The 22,722-nt window shown below is 42.1% G+C and overlaps 1 protein-coding gene across 1 annotated transcript in view; it reads left to right on the forward strand.

The window, feature by feature from the left end:
• Window positions 1–359: 359 nt before the first annotated feature.
• LOC141089047 (kelch domain-containing protein 1-like) overlaps window positions 360–22,722 on the forward strand; it is a 210,138-nt gene continuing 187,775 nt past the window's right edge. Inside the window, exons 1-4 of the mRNA XM_073575317.1 lie at window positions 360–471; window positions 555–627; window positions 8,552–8,624; window positions 13,780–13,822. Coding sequence (XP_073431418.1) covers window positions 566–627; window positions 8,552–8,624; window positions 13,780–13,822 — 178 coding nt within the window. The 5' untranslated portion in view covers window positions 360–471; window positions 555–565. The remainder of the gene's footprint in view (window positions 472–554; window positions 628–8,551; window positions 8,625–13,779; window positions 13,823–22,722) is intronic.

Genomic DNA, 22,722 nt, shown 5'->3' on the forward strand with positions numbered 1-22,722 from the left:
AGGCATTTACAAAAATTTGGCATTAGTTCTGCATTGCAGCAAAATTCAGTAATTTAGAGGTCAATGTGAATTGTATGTAATAGTTTTTTTTCCTCGGTGCCCATATTGTCTTGAAGAGTTCATACTATATGTGAGACATGCTTTTCCGCACCTGGCACAAAGTGATCTGAGCTCCTGAACTTGCTGAAACAAAGAGTATAGCATATCAGCTTTACCTGCCATGTGTTCTTCTTAGCCGGAAACTGTTCATGCAAATTTCATACTTTGCTGGCTGTCTTTGTTTGCTCTGATCCATGGCAACAAGTGCCAAGTAAAATAAAGCATTCATCAAAGCTACGGTCAGTATTCAGCTCTGTATACCTTCAGTTACTAAGTAGCTTTTATAGCTTCATATCAAGTATTCAATTTAATCCTGCTTTGGGGACAGTGACCGGTCACATCTGGTAAGGGAAGAAGCTGTGTGGTGCACTGGTATGTAAAATAAACCACATGATTTTCTTAAAAGTGAAGGAGTTACATTGCAATGTCATTGGATTTATGGTTTTTTTTTTAAGCTTGAAAAACAATGGCTTTGGCAAGCGGGCATTGGGTACAAAGCAACGTTGTTGGGGATGCACCAAGACCACGGTATGTTTAATGACTTATTTCTCATATTTAGTTTAGAAAAATGTAAATTGTGAAAAGAGACAGAGATAGGGTAGAATAGATACATTACGGCCGGCCTATGTGTGCTTACAATCTACTTTACATCTTTTGCTGCACTTAGTATTCTTTTCAAGGCACTCCTAAAATTGCTTGTACCAAGTTAGCAAGTAACTTGCAGATTGCTGGGGGTCTCTCTGCTAGATTCCCCCCTTTTCCTTGTCAGACAACCATGAAAACCTTCGCTCCATTCAGTGTCTATGAGATAGCCGAGTGCTGAACTTAGTTATCCCAGATATTTCAATCATAGCTTTTTTCCTCCTGTTTTTATTCACTACCATTCTCTAAGGACATTTAATTGAAACAAAATCATGATTTGGGCTAACCAAGCAATGAATCGTTAAAGGCTCAGCTCATCAATATTGATATTGGTCACGCTGGTCATATCACCCAGCTCCAATTCCTTTACTTTATTCTAGTGGACCGGTCTCTTTTCATATAGCCATGCCTAGTGATGCTTTTTCTCTACATTTACTAACAGTGACTTGTATCTACAATGGTATAGCTTATTCAAGTCATTCTGTTCTTCACTGAACACGGGACCTTGGTTTCATTTCCTAATCTTAAAGGGAATCTGTCACCCTTTTTTTGGACAATCAGCTGCCGGCATTGACATCAGGGGCTTATCTACAGCATTCTGTAATGCTGTAGATAAGCCCCTGATGTAACCTAAAAGATAAGAAAAACACGTTAAATTATACTCACCGAAGGGGGCGGTCCGGTCAGGCGCCTCCCATCTTCATACGATGCCATCCTCTTCTTCCCTTCCTGTAGTGGCTCCGGCCCAGTCGCACTGCTCTGCCCTGTTGAGGGCAGAGCAGAATAGTGCGGTGCACAGGCGCCAGACCTCTCCCGACGCCTGCACACTGCAGGACTCTGCTCTGTCCTGTCCTGCGCCGGAGCCACTACAGGAAGGGAAGAAGAGGACAGCATCGTATGAAGATGGGAGGCGTCGGACCAGACTGCGACACCCATCGGACCAGACTTTCCCTTCCAATGAGTATAATATAACGTGTTTTTCTAATCTTTCAGGTTACATCGGGGGCTTATCTACAGCATTACAGAATGCTGTAGATAATCCCCTGATGTCAATGCCGGCAGCTCATAGGGCAAAAAAAGGGTGACAGATTCCCTTTAAAGGGTTTTTCACATTTTCCCCTTTTCACATATAAAGCGCCATGGAATAAATGGTGCTATAATAATAATAAATAATAATAATAATTTTCATAGACATTGTCAGATAGTGCTCTTAAAAACAAGTACTTTTGTCATTTACTGCTTATTAAAATTTTCAGCCTTTCTGGGGATAGTAACACCTTTTATTCTGTTTACAACTTATTGCCTAGGAGACCGACCACTGCTGCTGTCTAAGGATTCTTTTACATTTGCTGTGTTTTTGCGGGCCTCCCCAATAGATTTCTATGGGGTCGCAAAAATGGCCCACAAAAATTAATCGGAGCGCTGTGTGCCATATGGCCGTGAGGGCCGTATATATGGCCGTGAAAGTATCGAGCTTGCTCAATATTTTTCACGGCTTACGGACACGGCCTCAATAGATTTCAATGGTGCCACAAAAACAATGGTAGCTTGTTTTTGCGATACACCTTGTTTGCGGAACGCCGTATTTTTTCCCACCACCAATGTGTCAAAACGGAAAAATAACGATCCAAGGTTTTTTGTGGCAGACCGTGAAAATTATGGAAATACAGCTCGCAAAAAACACGGGAAGTGTAAAAGAACCCTAGCTTGTAAGCACTGCACTGAAGCTGGGCGGGATTGAGAGATAATGGCGGATTCATGCAATCCTGGTAGGCTTTGAAAAAGTGCTTACCAGCTCTACAGAAATGGGCTTCCAAGCACTACACATGTTCTGCGGTCTAGCAGTGGTGGTCAGTCTCCAAGGCAACAAGCTGTAAACAAAATAAAATTGTTAATATCTCAAGAAAGGCTGAAAAATGTAATAAGCATTAAATAGCGAAGTTGCTTATTTTCAAAAGCACTATCCAACAATACACACTTATCAATACATGGATAACCATTTAATCCCTTCACCCCCAAGCCTGTTTTCATCTTTCTGACCAGGCATCAATTTATGGGGTAATAATTCTGGAACGCTTCAACATGTCCCACTGATTGTGAGATTGTTTTTTTGTTGACACATACTTCATGTTAGTGGTAAACTTTCGTCGACTTGATTTGCATTTTTATGAAAATATAAAAAATTTGCCAAAAAGTTGGAAAATTTCGCAATTTTTAAACCCTAATTTTTTATTCCCTGAAACGAAATAGTTATACCACACAAAATAGATAATAAATAGCATTTACCACATGTCTACTTTACATCACCATCGTTTTTTAAGCATAATTATTCATAAATGAAGTTAGAAGAGTTTAACGTTGCTCAGCAATTTCTCAATTTGTTATTGCTTTGGCCCTAGTTTTTAATTTTCAAAACGGTAAATAGGAGAAAATGAACTGTGTTCGGAAGGGAAGAAGCACCATATTGGAGTTCCGATTTTGCTGGAATGGTTTGAGAGTGCCATGTCACATTGGTAGATGCCAGAACAGTGGAGCATAAAGTCTCAATTAATTCATCTAGAGGTGCAGTGATCATATTGACACCAAAGGTGTCACAGAATTTTATACTATTGGGCAGTGAATAAAAAATAATTACATTTTTAGCACAATGTTTGTTTTAGCTCCAGATTTTATATTTTCACTTGAAGAAATGGGTAAAATTGGCACCAAAATTTGTCACGCAATTTCTGCTGAATGTGTCAATGCCCCATTGCTTTCTATTACGTTTTTTGGGGAGGCAGAATGAACAAAAAACAGAAATTCAGAAGTTGTTTTTCATGGGTTTTTTATGCCATTAACCATGTGATAAGGCAGCTTTATTCTTTGGGTCAGTACGATTACAGCGATACCACACTTACATCGTATTTTTATGTTTTGGCGCTTTTACACAATAAAAACTATCTTTTAGAAAAAATAATTGTTTTTGCATCATTATTCTCTGAGATCTATAACTTATTATAGTTCAGCTGACGTAGCAAAATGGCAGCTTGTTTTTTTGCAAAATAAGGTGAAGGGTTCAGCTATACTATTTTTATTTACATTTATTTTTTTATCACATTTTATTGGGGGAATATTGAGGTTTTCTTTCACAGTATGATGAAAAAGCATAAATTTTGCCACTTTTTTATAGTGTTGACTGAAGGGGTTAGATAGTGTGACAGTTTTATAGATCATATCGTTCCAGAAAAGGTGAAACCAAATATATGTGCTTTTTTTTTTTTTTTTTATATATAAATATTCGTAAGTATTGGTATAGTATTTTTATTTTCGCTATTACGTAAAATGTAATGAAGGGTGAGACAAAGTTACTGGTAAGGTGCTGGAGGGGAGGTATGTTTCACTGCGCTTCATGGCTAAAGTGATGTAAAACCCAGAAATTTTCTTCCAGCACATTAAGTGCTGCGAGGGGTTAACAGCCAATTTGTTTAAAGCGCTAGGTTTTTTTGCGGATGACCATAGAGCGAGTGGGAGGTTGTCCACCTTATCTCTACCCCAAGGTGTGGTCTGGGGCTTAAGATCTTGCCCTTTTTCATTTTTGCGTTTCTGTTTTTCGCTCCTCTTCTTCCCAGAGCCATTACTTTTTTATTTTTCTGTAAATATATCCATGTGAGGGCTTGTTTTTTGCGGGACAAGTTGTACTTTTGAACGACACCATTGGTTTTACCATTTTGTGCACTAAAATACAGGAAAAATTTTCAAGTGCTGTGAAATTGCAAAAAAAGGGCAATCGTATACTTGTTTTTTGTTTGACTTTTTTACTAGGTCCCCTTAATGCTTAAAATGACCTGCTATTATGCTTCTCCAGGTCATTAGGAGTTCATAAACACCAAATATGGCTAGGTTCTTTTTTATTTAAGTGGTAAAGAAAATCCAAAGTTTATTAGAAAAAAAAATAAATTGTGCCATTTTCCAATACCCGTAGTGTCTCCATTTTTTGTGATCTCGGGTTGGATGAGGGCTTACTTTTTGCGTGCTGAGCTGAAATTTTTACTGATACCATTTTGGTGCAGATATAATCTTTTGAATGCCCGTTTTTGCATTTTAATGCAATGTCTCGGCGAATCAAAAGACTTAACTCTGGCGTTTTTACTTTTTTCTCGCTATGCCGTTTAGCAATCAGGTTAACCCTTTTTTTATTGATAGATCGGGCGATTCGGAAAACAGCGATGCCAAATATGTGTATGTTTGATTTTTTTTTAATTGTTTTATTTTGAATGGGGCGAAAGGAGGGTGATTTAAACTTTTATTTCTTTAATTTTTTTTAATATTTTTAAAAACATTTTTTTCTCTTTTGGCATGCATCAATCGTCTCCATGGGAGACGAGAAGCTGCCATAACGCGATCGACTCTGCTACATAGAGGCGATGATCAGATCAGTTTAAGGCCCCCCTCCCCTACCTATTATGGATAATAGGTAGGGGAGGGGGCCTTAAACTGTCCCTGGAACTGGGACCCTAACTGCACCTGTCTTGGGGATACTGTTGATGGCAGAGAGGCCAGAGTTTCCGATCTCACTATGCTCCTGTTAATCCCTGGTCTGTCCCCTCCCACACTCCATGGAGCCTGGGACAGAAATGTAATGTGAACAAGACTCATAAGACAAAACAGGGATAACAGAAACCCTCTATCCTACAAAAGCACCAACCAGAAATAGGGAGGAGGATGGGGGTAGGGAGGAATAAAGTTAACGGGAAACAAGGACCAGGAGATAACACACATATAGAACAGAACACCTCTACAACAACTTCTCTCCAAAACACTTAGCTTAAGCACACCACACTGGAAGACAAATCTCCTAAGAGCAAGGAAGCAGAGCTTTCACTGGCAAGACAGAGACGGTCTGGCCAGGTTTTATAGGAAGAGCTAAAGACCAGATCAGAAGCAGCTGAAATGGAGCTGCTTGTTTCTGACAATCATAGAAAGGGTCGTTAACCTCTTCTGCACCAAGGGAAACCAAGTTCATTTAATATGGGATCCAAATACACAGGCTAAATGGAAGATCTGCGATTCACAATATGTAGTGATCATCTACCACCAGATCTCCCAGGTTGGCATGACACACTCATGACAGCTAAGCAGTGCTGCACAGCCACATATGGGTTATTACCACATTCAACAGAAATTGTGTGACAAATTTTGGTGCCAATTTTACCCATTTCTCCTTTGAAAATATAAAATCTGGGGCTAAAACAAACTTATTGTGGTAAAAATGTAATTATTTTTTCTTCACTGCCCAATGGTATAAAATTCTGTGACAAACCTGTGTTGTCAATATGATCACTGCACCCCTAGCTGAATTCATTGAGAGGTATAATTTGTAAAATGGGTAATTTATAGGGGGTTCTGCTGTTCTGGCACCTCAGAAACTCTCCTAGTGGGTCATGGCACACGCAAACCATAACAGTAAAATCTGCACTGTGGGAAAATGTTTTTTTTTATTTTCACAGTTCAACATTATAAACGTCTATGAAGCACCTGGAGGTTCAAGGTGCTCACCACACATCTAGACTAGTGATGAACGAGTATGCTCGTTACTCGAGATTTTCGAGCATTACCTAACAAACAGGCAATCCCCCACATGTATTCAGACTGTCTAGAAGCCACATATCATGCAGCTGCGGTGACACAAACGAAATCTCGAGTAACGAGCATACTCACTCATCACTAATCTAGACATACTCCTTGAGGGGTCTAGCTTCCAAAATGGGGTCACTTGTTGGAGGTTTCCATTGTTTATGCACATTATGCTCCAAACGTGACATGATTCCAGACATTTTTCCATCAAAAAGTCAAATGGTGCTCCTTCCCTTCCAAACCCCGCCATACACCCAAACAATAGTTTTGCCTCACTAAAGTGGTATTGGCGTACTCTGGGGAAATTGTACATCAAATTATGGGGTCCAATTTCTCCTTTTATCCTTGTGAAAATAAAAAAATTTGGGCTAAAAAACATTTTTGTGGGAAAGAAGTGGTTTTTTTATTTTTACGGCTCTAAATTATTAACTTCTGTGAAGCACCTGAGGGTTCAAGGTGCTTACCACACATCTAGATATATTCCATGAGGGGCTAGTTTCCAAAATGGGGTCACTCCTGTGGGGTTTCCAGTGTTTAGGCACATCAGAGTCTTTCCAATAGTGACATGATGTCCGCTCTTCATTCCAGACAGTTTTACATTGAAAAAGTAAAATGGTGCTCCTTCCCTTCCGAGCCCTGCCATGCACCAATACAGTAGTTTTCCTCCACACAGAGTGGCGCACTTATGAGAAATTGCACAACAAATTTTGAGGTTCATTTTCTTTTGTCACTTTTCTGAAGATAAAAAAATTGGGGCTAAATTAGAATTTTTGTGAAAAAAGTAAAATGTTCATTTTTTCCTTCCATATTGCATTCATTCCTGTGAAGCATCTAAAGGATTAATAAACTTCTTGAATGTGGTTTTGAGGACTTTGAGCGATGCAGTTATTAGAATGGTATCACTTTTGGGTATTTCCTGTCATATTGTCTCCCCAAAGTCAAATGTAATGTGGTCTGTAAAAAATGGCATTGTACACTCACTGGCCACTTTATTAGGTACACCTGTCCAACTGTGTGTTAAGACTTAATTTCTAATCAGCCAATCACATGGCGGCAACTCAGTGCATTTAGGCATGTAGACATGGTCAAGACAATCTCCTGCAGTTCAAACCGAGCATCAGTATGGGGAAGAAAGGTGATTTGAGTGCCTTTGAACGTGGCAAGATTGTTGGTGCCAGAAGGGCTGGTCTGAGTATTTCAGAAACTGCTGATCTACTGGGATTTTCACGCACAACCATCTCTAGGGTTTACAGAGAATGGTCCGAAAAAGAAAAAAAATCCAGTGAGCGGCAGTTCTGTGGCCGGAAATGCCTTGTTGATGCCAGAGGTCAGAGGAGAATGGGCATACTGGTTCGAGCTGATAGAAAGGCAACAGTGACTCAAATTGCCACCCGTTACAACCAAGGTAGGCAGAAGATCATCTCTGAACGCACAGTGCGTCGAACTTTGAGGCAGATGGGCTACAGCAGCAGAAGACCACACTGGGTACCACTCCTCTCAGCTAAGAACAGGCATCTGATGGCTACTTTCAGCAGGATAATGCGCCATGTCATAAAGCTCGAATCATCTCAGATTGGTTTCTTGAACATGACAATGAGTTCACTGTACTCAAATGGCCTCCTCAGTCACCAGATCTCAATCCAATAGAGCATCTTTGGGATGTGGTGGAACGGGAGATTCGCATCAGGGATGTGCAGCCGACAAATCTGCGCCAACTGTGTGATGCCATCATGTCAATATGGTCCAAAATCTCTGAGGAATGCTTCCAGCACCTTGTTGAATCTCTGCCACGAAGAATTGAGGCAGTTCTGAAGGCAAAAGGGGGTCCAACCCGTTACTAGCATGGTGTACCTAATAAAGTGGCCAGTGAGTGTATATTTTGTTGAAAAAATTAGAAATTGCTGCTGAAATTTTAACTCTTCTAACTTCCTAACTAAAAAAATATATTTAAAAAATTGTGCTGATGTAAAGTAGACAAGTCATCGGCCGAAAGGGATTTTCTTCACAGACATTCGGTGGTTAGAGAGCATGAGAAGGAGTTAGTATTTCATACACTAAGTAGACCCGTAAGAAGACCAGGTCCTGTGTATTCCCGTCTATTGTGCCAATGTTAATAGTGTGTGTATTGCCTTATGTGTTATAAAAGCTGCATTCACATGTAGTTAACTAAAAACATTTGTTCCTATACAATGTGTAGGTACGGCCATGCTTTAGCCGTCGCCGGAAATATTGCATTTATATTTGGAGGTTGCACAATGAACAAAGTTCTGGTAAGTGCCATCTTCCATGAACGCTATTGCATTACAACAAATATTATATAAAATTTCTCAAATAACATGCATTACATAAATACTGACGTATAGCTATTAGAATACTTTATCTAATATGGGATCATATGCAAATTATCAATAGTTTTTTCCTGAAGTGTAGAGTGAAGCAAGAGGTCAGTCTTTTGCATATAGCATGGACAAAGTCTGTAGTCAAAAAGGCCACAGGTGGAGTGAGAGATCCTACCCATGAGAACAGTCAAATATTTTCTATATATAGAGAAGACCAGTATAAGGCCTCATTCAGATGTACGTTTTTCACATACATGTTCTATCCATGATTTTCACGAATAGCACATGTACCTGTTATACTCTATGGGGCTGTTCATACATTGGTTTCTTTTCGTGGACCGTGTGTCCATGCAAAAATTATGGAGAAATGTCCATTTTGTTACTGGCATAACGGATGAGAAGTACCAGTACAAGTTATAGGTCCAAGGAAATCACGGATAGCACATGGATTTCATCAGTGCATAGATTGTGTGCTGTCTGTGATTAACATTGCAAATGATAAGAGAAGCTTTGTAATTTATGTATTTTTAAACATATCGGCAAGGTTACATCATAATGATATTAGAATCCCGTCGATTGCTTTATGCATACCTGCTAGCCCCTGATGGTCATGGCAGTAATCAATCATGATGAAATGTGTAGGGCTTGATTTATACATTTGAAAATCGATTTATCCGGTGTAGATCCTGGTTGGGATCTGGGGTTCCATATTGAAGAGCACTGCATGTTTCTTTTTAGCCTATGCTTAGGAGAGTGGTGATGCCCATGTGCTTTCTATTGATATCCTAGAGAAGAGCACCCTAATACTAGTTATATTGATAGCATAGCTCCAACTAAAATACAGTGTGTTGCTGTTGAAAATTTGTCCAGTGACAATAGATAAAAATTTTATTATAGCAATAGCTCCACTTAATGCGCAGCACATTGCTGTTAGTAACTGCTACAGTTTCAATATCTATTGAAAACTGTATTTAAGCAAACAAGGGGGAAGCTGCTGAAAATACACATAATAACATCCAGACTTAAAGCCCTTTAAAGGGAATCTGTTACCTCATTTTTGGCCTATGAGATGCGTCCACCGCCATCAGGGGCTTATCTACAGCATTCTGTAATGCTGTAGATAAGCCCCTGATATAACCTGAAAGATAAGAAAAATGAGTTAGATTATACTCACCCGGGCGTCCGGTCCGATGGGTGTCGTGGTCTTGTCTGGCACCTCCCATCTTCTTGTGACGACATCCTCCTTCTTACTTCTGCCGCGGCTCCTGCGCAGGCGAACTTTATCTGCCCTGTTAAGGGCAGAGTAAAGTACTGCAGTGCGCAGGACCTCTCTGACCTTTCCCGGTACCTGCGCACTGCAGTACTCAACTCTGCCCTCAACAGGGCAGATAAAGTACGCCTGAGCAGGAGCTGCGGCAGAAGTAAGGAGGAGGACGTCATCGCTAGAAGATGGGAGGCGCCGGACCGGACCGTAACACCCATCGGACTGGATCCCCGGGTGAGTATAATCTAACTTGTTTTTCTTCTCTTTCAGGTTACATCGGGGGTTTATCTAGATAAGTCCCTGATGGCGGTGGCTGCATCTCATAGGCCAAAAATGAGGTGACAGATTCGCTTTAAGGGCGGTTATCTTCTCAGGTTCACACAGGAAGCGTAATATTGAATAAATCTGTTATACTGTGGGGGCAAAAACCTGATTGACAGTGACAGTATATGAAATAAAGGGGAGAAAATATCATGTTGCTATAATTAAACAAAATTTGCTCTCCAGTAGATAGGGCACGATACCTTATCGTTTATCACAATCTATTAGATTGTCTAACATCTTGTGTGTTTTAATAATAGTAAAACAAAAATATTTAAATAGAATTTGTCATTAAAGTTATGTTTTAATATTAATTCTTCTTTACTCCAATTGGATTAGTCAGTGAAAATTCAAAATGTATTCTTTTTGGAGAAATTAAAATATAAGTACACTGTCAAATTACCTGCAAACGTGTTATTGAAATTATGTTAGTAGCATTATTCTCCATATAACTTTTAAATCACTTTCACACAACTACATATACAAGTGCTTCTCACAAAATTAGAATATCATCAAAAAGTTAATTTATTTCAGTTCTTCAATACAAAAAATGAAACTCATATATTATGTAGAGTCATTACAAACAGAGTAATCTATTTCAAGTGTTTATTTCTGTTAATGTTGATGATTATGACTTACAGCCAATGAAAACCCAAAAGTCATTATCTCAGTAAATTAGAATAATTAACAAAACACACCTGCAAAGGCTTCCTACGCGTTTAAAAAGGTCCCTTAGTCTGTTTCAGTAGGCTTCACAATCATGGGGAAGACTGCTGACTTGTCAGATGTCCAGAAAGCAGTCAGTGACAATCCACAAGGAGGGTAAGCCACAAAAGGTCATTGCTAAAAAAGCTGGCTGTATCCAAGCATATTAATGGAAAATTGAGTGGAAGGAAAAAGTGTAGTAGAAAAAGGTGCACAAACAATAGGGATAACCACAGCCTTGAAAGATTGTTAAGAAAAGGCCATTCAAAAATTTGTGGGAGATTCACAATGAGTGAACTGGGGCTGGATTCTTTGCTACAAGAGCCACCACATACAGACGTATGGAGGACATGGGCAACAAGTGTTGTATGCCTTGTGTCAAACCACTCATGACTTATAGACAATGCCGAAGTGTCTTACCTGGGCCAAGGAGAAAAAGAACTGGACTGTTTCTTAGTGGTCCAAGGTGTTGTTTTCAGATTAAAGTAAATTTTGCATTTCATTTGGAAATCAAGGTCCCAGAGTCTGGAGGAAGAGTGAAGAGGCCACAATCCAAGCTGCTTGAGGTCTAGTGTGAAATTTCCACAATCAGTGATGGTTTGGGGAGCCATGTCATCTGCTGGTAAGGGTCCACTGTGTTTTATCAAGACTGAAGTCAGCGCAGCCATCTACCAAGAAATTTTAAAGCACTTCATGCTTCCCTCTGCCGACAAGCTTTTTGGAGATGGAAATTTCATTCTCCAGCAGGACTTGGCACCTGCCCACACTACCAAAAGAACCAATACCTGGTTTAAATACAACAATATCACTGTGCTTGATTGGCCAGCAAACTTGCCTGACCTTAACCCCATAGAGAATCTATGGGGTATTGTCAAGAGGAAGATGAGAGACACCTGACCCAACAATGCAGACGTGTTGAAGGCTGCTATCAAAGCATCCTGGGCTGCCCTTACACTTCAGCAGTGCCACAGGTTGATCACCTCCATGCCACACCGCATTGATGCAGTAATTAATGCAAAATGAGCCTCGACCAAGTATTGAGTGCATTTACTGAACAAACATTCCAGTAGTCCAATATTTTGATTTTGGATTTTAGAATAGTTTTTCAAGCTGGTGTTATAAAGTGTTCTAATTTACTGAGATAATGACTTTTGGGTTTTCATTGTCTGTAAGCCACAATCATCAACATTAACCGAAATAAACATTTGAAATAGATCACTCTGTTTGTAATGACTCTATATACTACAGTATATGAGTTTTCATTTTTTGTATTGAAGAACTTAAATAAATTAACTTTTTGATGATATTCTAACTTTGTGAGAAGCACTTGTGTATATCTACATACTGTATATACACAGTTGTGTGAGAAAGTTTTGCCCCTTCCTGATTTCCTACTCTGTTCTTTGTTTGTCACACTTACATGTTTCAGTTCACCAAAAAATTTAAATATTAGACAAAGATAACACAAGTAAACACTAAAAGCAGTTTTTTAAATGAAGGTCTTTATTATTAAGGGGAAAAAAAAGCCATGTGAGAAAAAGTGATTGTCGCTTAAACCTTATAATTGGTCGGGACCCCCTTATCAGCAACAACTGTAATCAAGCATTTGCTATAACTGGCAATGTGTCTTTTACAACTCTCTTGAGGAATTTTGGTCCACTCATCATTGCAGAATTGTTGTAATTCAGCCACATTGGAGGGTTTCTGAGCATGAACCTCCTTTTTAAGGTCATGCCACAGCATCTCAGTCGGATTAAGGCCAGGACTTTGACTAGACTTCTCCAAAGTCTTAATTTTGTTTTTCTTAAGCCATTCATAGGTGAACTTGCTGGTGTGTTTAGGATCATTGTCCTGTTGCATAAACCAAGTGTGCTTCAGTTTGAGGTCATGAACAGATGGTCTGAAATTTTCCTTCAGGACTTTTTGTTAGACAACAGAATTCATGGTTCGATTTACCACAGCAAGTCTTCCAGGTCTTGAAGCAGAAAAACAGCCCCAGACCATCACACTACCACCACATTTTACTGTTGGTATGATGTTCCTTTTACTTCTATGCCAGATGTAATGGGAACTTCCTAAAAGTTAACCTTCTGTCTTGTCAGTATTCTCCCAAAAGTCATGCAGACCATTTTTGCCCAGTCTTATGTCATGAACACTGAACTTAACTGAGGCAAGTGAGGCCTGCTGTTCTTTGAATGTTGTGTGGTCTTTTGTGACCTCTTGCATGAGTCATTGCTGCACTCTTGGGGTAATTCGGGTTGGCCGTCCATTCCTGCGAAGGTTCACCACTGTTCCAGGTTTTTGTGATTTGTGGATAATGGGTCTCACTGTGGTTCTCTGGAGTCCCAAAGGTTTAGAAATGGCTTTATAATCTTTTCCTGATAGATCTCAATTACTTTGTTTCTCATTTGTTCCAGAATATCTTTGGTTTGCGGCATGATGTCTAGCTTTTGGGAATCTTTTGGTCTACATCATTTTGTCAGGCAGGTCCTATTTAAGTGCTTTCTTGATTGATAAACCACATTTAATTTATGTTTTAAGAGGGGGCAATCGATTTTTCACACAGGGCCCTATAGGTTTGGATTCCTTTTTCCCTTAATAATAAAGACCTTAATTTAAAAACTGCATTTTGTGTTTACTTGTGTTTTCTTTGTCTAATATTTACATTTGTTTGGTGACACATTAAAGTGTGACAAACATGCAAAAGAATAGGAAATCAGGAAGGGACAAACACTTTTTCAAACAACTGTATTTATCTATATTATGCATTTCATGCATTAATTTATCTTTTTATAGGATGAGGAGCCAGTGTATCTCAATGACTTTTACATGCTTTCAAGTAAGCGTTTCTTACTCAACAATATAGTGTGTATAACTAAAAATGTGAAATTAAGATATGATCAGTTACAGCAAGGTATATATAATGCAGTCATCTGCCAAAATGAATTTTTTTTTATTTTGTTTATTCTTTATAATGATCAGTACAATTGCTTTATACATAGAATTAATTTTACGTTTCATGAAAAATATAATTCTACCTAATTATGTTCTATTTGATTTGCATGGAAAATAAATATGAATTAGTATTAAGTATTATGAAACGTTAATAAATAAAATGTTGGAGACTGGTGCTACTACAAGAGGTCTACAAACTGTAAGGTTAGGTCCACATTTATGGAGGTTTGTCATTTAGATCTTTCACGGGTGGATGAAAAGTAAAAAGAAGGTGTCATCAACTGTGCTGCTAATAAGGATTCAATAGCACGATAAAATCTGTTGATTTTATCCTGCTATTGAATCGTTATCAGCAGCGCAGTTGTTGACACCTCCATTTTACTTTTCTTTCACTCTTGGCACTTTGTGACCGGTGTCCTGCAGCAGCTGAAACACATGCTCGTTTCTTGTTGCTATTTGCAACTACATCAGGTGAGTGGTCTCACATCAATCATTGTACTGGTATCATCGGATAAGACCATATTGCGCTCCTTCTTGTCTCCTAGTACTTTTCTTCCATTTAGATCTTTCGACATTCTGGATTTTTTTTTTCTCAAAGGAGCTTCAAAATTGTTGCCAAACAAGCTTTTAGCTATGTAGGTGTACTTTCATATGATCGTATCTTGAGTTCAAATGTTTTAGAAAAACTGACCTCACATGGGCAGCATTTAGATCAATGTTAGTCTTCATGCTGGTGCCCACAGGCTACTTTTCACAATGACTAATGACGATGGGGAAAAAAAATCGCAACGTATTCCAGTTTGGTCCGATTTACGGACCAGACTAGTGAATGTTAACAGCAGTAAGCTTCTGAAGGGCAAGCAGAACTGCAAATTGCGGACATGACTGGTCTGATAAATTCTGCGGCAGTGTGAACTGAGCCTCAGGTGTATGGCAATGTCTTGAATTGCTTCTGAACCAATTTTACTGCGTAAGCAAGACCTGGAGCAAGGATAAGCATGATCTTAAAAAGAAAACTAAATAAAATAAGCAAGAAATAGTAAAAAAGTTAGCACTGTTACCCCATACTTAAAGATCAATCCTTTCCAAAATCTGACTGAGGCCCTGTTCACACGTACAGTATTTGGTCAGTATTTTACATCAGTATTTGTAAGCCAAAATCAGGAGTGGAACAATCAGAGGAAAGGTATAATAGAAACACTTCACTTCTGTACTTTTCACCCACTCTTTGGTTTTGGCTTACAAATACTGATGTAAAATACTGACTAAATACTGTACGTGTCAACATGGACTCAATTGCACTTTGCTTGTGCGTCAAGTACAGACATAATCACACATGATGTATGCATGTTACACCAAAAATATACACTGTGTGCAGAATTATTAGCCAAATGAGTATTTTGATCACATCATCCTTTTTACACATGTTGTCCTACTGCAAGCTGTATAGGTTTGAAAGCCAACTGCCAATTGTCATGATCCCAGTGCAGGTTTTTGAGCTGCACGTCAGGGGATAATGTCTGGAGCTCAGTGCAGGTTTTGACCTGCACACCTGGGGTTAATGATTGTGGCCTCTTTCTGGTTCTGGGAGAGATTGTTAAACCCCTGGGAAGCTCCAATCCCTGCCAGTTATACTTTTGCCTTTGGCCGAGTGTGCTGAATGACCTCTGTGTGCCTGTTCGTTATAGCTTGTTTATATGGTTCTGACCCAGTTCTGTTTCCCGTTGTGAGTTTGCCTGTTCATTCTGTACTGCACTATCCTCTCTGTGTATGACTCATTGCCTGTGATCTGACTACGCTCTGCTCGCCCCTCTTGTACCTTGCAGCTATCCCAGTGTATGACTCATTGGCTATGTCCTGACTATCCTCCCTGTCTATGCCCCTTGGTAACTTTGTCTCGCAGTTACCCTGCTACGAGTTCTCTTGCAGCTCCTAGCTCTCTGGAGTTTAGGCCACGCCCCTAGCAGTCAAGTGCTTCAGGTCCTGCAGCTCTGAAGTACGCATCTACTCAGCTGCTGCCCTCTCCACAGGTATCTTTGAGCACAGTTCGCTTTACTCAGGACACGCGCACTGGCTCAGTGAGAAAGTTCAGTGCGGCGTTCCTGACATTATAACTGGCCTGCTATTTTTTTTCTCTCCTCACTTCTGCAGCATGGACCCAATGTGTGCTTTATCTGAGCAGGTGAAAAGCTTGACTCAGTCACTGCAGAAGCTTCGTTTGGAACACCAAGCTCTGGCCCAGTCCCAACGGCGGGTTGAGGACTCAGTTCAGGGGGTACTTTCCGCAGGCTTCCAGCAGGTGGGGAATAGAGATGTCATTTTAGTCCCACCCAAATCCCCGGTTAAATTGCCAGATACGTTTTCTGGTAACAAAGATGATTTCAGAGCATTTAAGGAGGGCTGTAAACTCTTTGTCTCTTTGAGACCCTGCTCCTCTGGGGATGAGAAACAGAGGGTGGGGGTGGTTATGTCCCTGCTTAGGGGGTCACCACAAGCCTGGGCATTTTTGCTTTCCTCTTCTGTCCCTGAGAAAATGTCTGTGGATGCGTTTTTTGAAGCCTTAGGGCTTATTTATGATGAGCCTGATAGAGTGCATTTGGCTGAGGACAAGGTGATGAGTGTCTGTCAGGGGAGCACTCGGCCGAATGGTTCTGTACTGAATTCAGACGTTGGGCAGCCGAGATTTTCTGGAGTGATGCCACCCTTCGGGGGCTGTCCCGTAGAGGCCTGTGTGAACGTCTGAAGGATGCTTTGGCATTCCATCCTCCGCCTGACTCCCTGGAGGATGCCATGACCCAAGCGATTCGCTTGGATCGCAGACTGCGGGCTAGAGGCATTATGCAACGGGAAACACCATTATTCTTCAGTGGAGATGAGACCCGGACTCTTCCTGTGGCTATGGAGGTGAGCGCTGTCACCTGTGAGGAAAAGGAAAGAAGACGCCGCCTGGTGAAGCAGTTGTGCTTCTATTGTGGGGAATCTGGACACTGGAAGAAGGACTGCCCCTCCTGTCCGTCATCCTCCAAGATGGCGGGAAACTACTAGGTCTGGGTAGTAGTCGAGGAGACTACCCAGACCTTCAGGTACAATTTTCCTCATGTGCAAAAATGGTGCTGCAGTTGGAACTGGTACTTGGTAATGGTCCGGTTCAGACTACTGCTTTTGTTGACTGTGGTTCTGCTGTGAACCTGATTGATACCAAAGTTATGACTCTTAATAAGATAGGGACAGTCAGGCTTCAGGATCCTTTTAAACTTGTGGCAATTGACTCGTCTCCTCTTACCCAGGACGGTATCTGTTGCAGGTCTGAACTTTTTTCTCTAAAAGTGGGTTCCACTCATGTGGAAAAACTAAGTTGTCTTGTGCTAGATAACTTGCCTGCAGGACTGGTACTGGGGATGCCTTGGCTTCAATGCCATAATCCTACCATTGATTGGGTTACAGGGGAGATTACTCAATGGGGATGTAAGGATAAATGTGTTAACCTGGGACATCTTCTTAACGCTTTTAAATCTGTATCTGTGTCGTCTGTCGGTCTGGAAGGTATTCCGGAGTACCTGAAGGATTTCGAAGACGTTTTTTCCAAAAGTGAGGCTGAGGCGCTGCCACCACAAAGACCCTACGATTGTGCCATTGATTTAGTACCCGGAGCCAAGTTACCTAAGGCTCGATTGTTCAATTTGTCTGGGTCTGAGTGACAAGCCATGAAGGAGTACGTAGCTGAGAGTCTCCGCAAAGGGCATATCAGGCCTTCTGTGTCACCTGTGGCAGCAGGATTCTTCTTTGTGAAGAAGAAAGATGGTGGTTTGTGGCCGTGCCTCGACTTTTGGGAACTGAACAAGATAACGGTTAGGAACACTTACCCGCTTCCGCTCATCCCAGACTTATGTAACCAGTTAGCTGGGGCCCAATGGTTCTCCAAGTTAGATTTGCGGGGGGCCTACAATCTGATAAGGGTTCGGGAAGGGGACAAGTGGAAGACTGCATTCCTCACATCAGAAGGACTCTTTGAAAACCTGGTAATGCCGTTTGGGTTATCTAATGCACCCGCTATTTTCCAGAATTTCATCAATGTTGTGTTTTCTGACCTGATAGGCCGTTTTGTTATTATTTGTTTGGATGACATTTTGGTGTATTCCCCGGACAGCCAATCTCACTTGCAACATTTACAGACAGTTCTCCAGAGACTCAGGGAGAACCAATTGTACGCTGAATTGGAAAAATGTTCATTTTTTGTACAGGAACTGTCTTTTTTGGGGTTGGGTGTGTCCTGTGAGGGGTTTCGTATGGATCCTAAGAAGGTGCTGGCGATCGCTGACTGGGTTCAGCCTCGAGATCTCAAGGGGCTCCAGCGCTTCTTAGGATTTGCGAACTATTATCGAAGATTCATTAAAGGTTTCTCACAAGTGGTTAAACCACTCACGGATCTTACCCAGAAGGGCGCTGATGTAAAAAATTGGTCTGTACTCGCAAAGGAGTCCTTCTCAGCGATTAAGAAATGTTTCATGTCTGCCCCAATGTTGGTACAACCAGACCCGTCCAAACCATTCATTGTGGAGGTGGATGCTTCTGAAGTGGGGGTGGGGGCTGTGCTGTCCCAGGGTCCGGCCACTCTTACCAATCTCAAACCCTGTGCTTTCTTCTCCAAGAAGTTCTCCTCAGCTGAGAAAAACTATGATGTAGGCAGTAGGGAACTTCTTGCGGTCAAGCTGGCGTTTGAGGAATGGAGGCACTTTTTCGAAGGGGCGGCTCACCCTATCACGGTTGTCACGGATCACAAAAATTTGGCATACCTTGAATCTGCTAAGAGGCTTACTCCTAGACAAGCCCGTTGGTCACTTTTTTTTCACGATTTCAGTTCTACATTACTTTTCGACCGGGGTCCAAAAATGTTAAAGCGGATGCCCTGTCCAGAAGTTTTGACCCAGTGTCTCCCCCTGAGCTGCTGTCCTCCATTCTTCCCCCAGGGGTGGTAGTGGCGGGGGTCTCAACTGAGTTGGAACAAGAAATTCTAAGGGCTCAGGCCCTAGCTCCGGCAACCAGGCCAGGGGATAAACTGCTTGTTCCAGATTCATTGTGGCCTAGACTTCTGCCGGAGTTTCATGAGTCTAGGCTGAGTGCTCATCCAGGTATCACGGCCACTAGAGAGGCAGTAGCCAGGGGTTTTTGTTGGCCTTCATTAAGGTCCGATGTCAAGGAATTTGTTTCTGCTTGTGGCGTGTGTGCCCGTTCCAAAAGCTCGCATAACCGGCCGGCTGGGGAACTCATACCTTTACCGGTTCCTGATAGGCCATGGACTCATCTTTCCATGGATTTTATTACCGGCCTTCCACCTTCCAGGGGCAATACCGTGATCTGGGTGGAGGTGGATAGGTTTTCTAAACAGGCCCATTTCATTCCCTTGGCAGCATTACCCTCAACATTATCAAGGTTGTTTGTGCAGCATGTGGTCCGATTGCATGGGGTTCCCCTGAATGTTGTGTCTGACAGGTGTGCAGTTTGTGGCCAAATTTTGGAAGACATTCTGTATGAAATTGGGCATCTCACACTCCTTCTCATCGGCATATCACCCGGAGAGTAATGGTCAGACAGAACGCACCAATCAATCCCTGGAACAAATTCTCAGGTGTCTGACCTCCGCCAGACAGGAGGATTGGTGTGATGCGTTACCGTTGGCGAAATTCGCTTTTAACAACCGGGTGAGTCAGTCCACCAACATGTCCCCATTCCTGATTAACTATGGGTTTAATCCGCATTTTGGGGAGTTTTCACGGGTGGATTCCAGTTGTCCAGGGGTAGAGGGGTCCGTTCAACGGTTAAAAAAACCTCTGGGCTGAAGTCCAGCATAATATCTCTCGAGCCCAGGGGAGGTACAAAAATTTTGCTGACAAACAGAGAGCCTCAGGAGACATGTTTCAGGTGGGAGAGAAGGTTTGGCTTTCCACACGTAACATCAACTTAAAGGTACCATCAGCTAAGTTGGGACCAAAGTTCATTCGTTGGTCCGTACGAGATTATGGAGATAGTCAACCCAGTGGCATATAGGTTGCGTCTCCCCGCCTCCTTAAAGGGGTTGTCTGGGCTTTTCACATAATCTCAGTACATATCTGGGCTGCAGAATTATGACAATAAGTAATTTACTTTCTGTCACTAGTTTGCACGGTTTTCTAGATATTCTGAACAGAACGTCTAAGGGGGGGTGTTATGGCATTGAAATGAGAACTAGTCGTAACCTCCTACTCTACTCCAAACATACCCTCTATAGCAACAACCCCACCCTCCATAACTACAGGCCCTCCCCATCCACATGAAGAAGCCCTCATCACACAGTAACAAATCCTCCCCCTCCAGCAGCCTCACTGCAGAGAGCAGACCACCCAGCTGCTCCTCCCCCAGACACACACTGAACAGTTATCTATGGAAAGTGAAACTAGTGAGGAGGGAAAATCATCCTGTATTCTGGGCCACTCCATGATTACAATACATAACTCATTATCAGTAATTCCTTCCCTAACTGTCCCAGGCTGCTGGCAGCAGTGAGAACAGACTGTGTGATGGCCAGTGATGGGGGTCTGCAGCTTCTAATCTGCACAGGGGATGGCAGTCACTGATGTAATCTGTTGTGTGACAAAGCCTCTGCTGTGTGAATGAGACAGCTCTGTGTCACTGATGTCTTCACACAGCAGCAGATTTGGTGCAGTGTATGTGCGAAGCTCCACCAAACTCCCAGCAAGCTCCAGTGACTAGTACCACCCACTGCCCACTCATTGGCTGGCAGTAAACTGCACCAGCACTCATCTTTATCATTAATCCAGCATTGGAAAGAACACATCAGTGATCCTGTATTTGTGAAAGCAGCACAATACATACATACATACACCCCCCAACACTTCACACTGTTACAGCTGCTGATTGGACAGGCTGCTCCCATCAGTATTTGTGTCATTAGAGACACAGTGCTCACACATACACTGCACCAAATCTGCTGCTGTGTGAAGACATCAGTGACACAGAGCTGTCTCATTCACACAGCAGAGGCTTTGTCACACAACAGATTACATCAGTGACTGCCATCCCCTGTGCAGATTGGAAGCTGCAGACCCCCATCACTGGCCATCACACAGTCTGTTCTCAGTGCTGCCAGCAGCCTGGGACAGTGAGGAAAGGAATTACTGATAATGAGTTATGTATTGTAATCATGGAGTGGCCCAGAATACAGGACGATTTTTCCTCACTAGTTTCACTTTCCATAGAACACTGTTCAGCTTGTGTCTGGGGGAGGAGCAGCTCTCTGCTCTCTGCAGTGAGGCTGCTGGAGGGGAAGAATTCATTACTGTGTGATGAGGGCTGCTTCATGTGGACGGGGAGGGCCTGTAGCTATGGAGGGTGGGGATGTTGCTATAGAGGGCATGTTTGGAGTAGAGTAGGAGGTTACGACTAGTTCTCATTTCAATGCCATAACACCCCCCTTGGACGTACTGTTCAGAATATCTAGAAAACAGTGCAAACTAGTGACAGAAAGTAAATTACTTATTATCATAATTCTGCAGCCCAGATATGTACTGAGATTATGTGAAAAGCCCGGACAACCCCTTTAAAAATATCCAACGTGTTCCATAAATCTCTGTTGAAATCCGTAGGGTCTGTCAAAGAGGACTCCGAGCCTGTTGTTCCTCCAGTGCTGGTGGAGGGTCAATTGGAGTATGAGGTCGGACATATTGTGGACTCTCTGCGGGTGCGCCGCTCTTTGCAGTATCTGGTCCACTGGAAGGGATATGGACCAGAGGAGCGCTCATGGGTCCCTGCTCACTCTGTACATGCAGATCGCCTCGTTCGGGCTTTCCATGCCAAGTACCCGGGTGTTATAAATGAGTCACCGTAGGAGGAAAAAACAAAAATGCAAGATAAGTCCAGAAAACCGGAGAGGATGGTAGCTAGTGGATTGCAGACCCCTGATCCTATTAACAACTAACAGTAGCTGTGGAGCGTTCCATGATGGTCCTAGATGCCTCTTCACAGCCGGAGAACTAAATAAGCCTAAAGAAAGAAAGGGGAAATCTAAACTGCCCCAGAGCAGACCCCAAAGCAATAGACAGCCCCCAACATGTATTGTCGGTGAAAACAGATGAAAACACAAACACAGACAGAAAGACAGGCAGAGCAAATGATGGGGCCAACTAACTAGATAGGAAAGGACAGAAAAGATGCTGGCTGCAATCCGCAAAAATCCTACCAAAAATGTCCCAACACATCTGATAGGAAAAACAGCCCTGAAGTCACTAAACTTCAAAATCCCTATATCAGCACTTCAATATATTCTGAAGACAGAGCAAAAGAGATTTAACCGATCAGGGACAAAAATGGAAATTCAGCAGAGCCCCAGCCGGGGCTAGCAGAACACAAAACTAAGCAAATCAGATCAAATCTCATGGAACAATAACAGAGCAAAACTTAGCTTTAGAAGACAGTAACTGAACTGGAGGCCAGAGCTCAGAGCAGAGAAATCACCAGCAACCCTACAGGGCGTCGGCTGCCTTATATCCACTCAGAGATTCCAGATGTCCAATCGCAATCCACCTGTTCAGGTGACAGGTTTCTCCCATCCAAATCAGTTTCACCACCTCCTTTCACCAGCAGAGGGAGATCATCGGATATCAAAGGTGAACGAGAAAATGAGCTCACAACACCCGGGGAAGCCTGGGGGTCCAGAGGCCCCCCGTTGAGAGGGGGTACTGTCATGATCCCAGTGCATGTTTTTGAGCTGCACGTCAGGGGTTAATGTCT

Source organism: Dendrobates tinctorius, unplaced genomic scaffold (genome assembly GCF_039654945.1).
Source record: "Dendrobates tinctorius isolate UK_male_01 unplaced genomic scaffold, ASM3965494v1 ptg000044l, whole genome shotgun sequence".
Classification (NCBI taxonomy): Eukaryota; Metazoa; Chordata; class Amphibia; order Anura; family Dendrobatidae; genus Dendrobates; species Dendrobates tinctorius.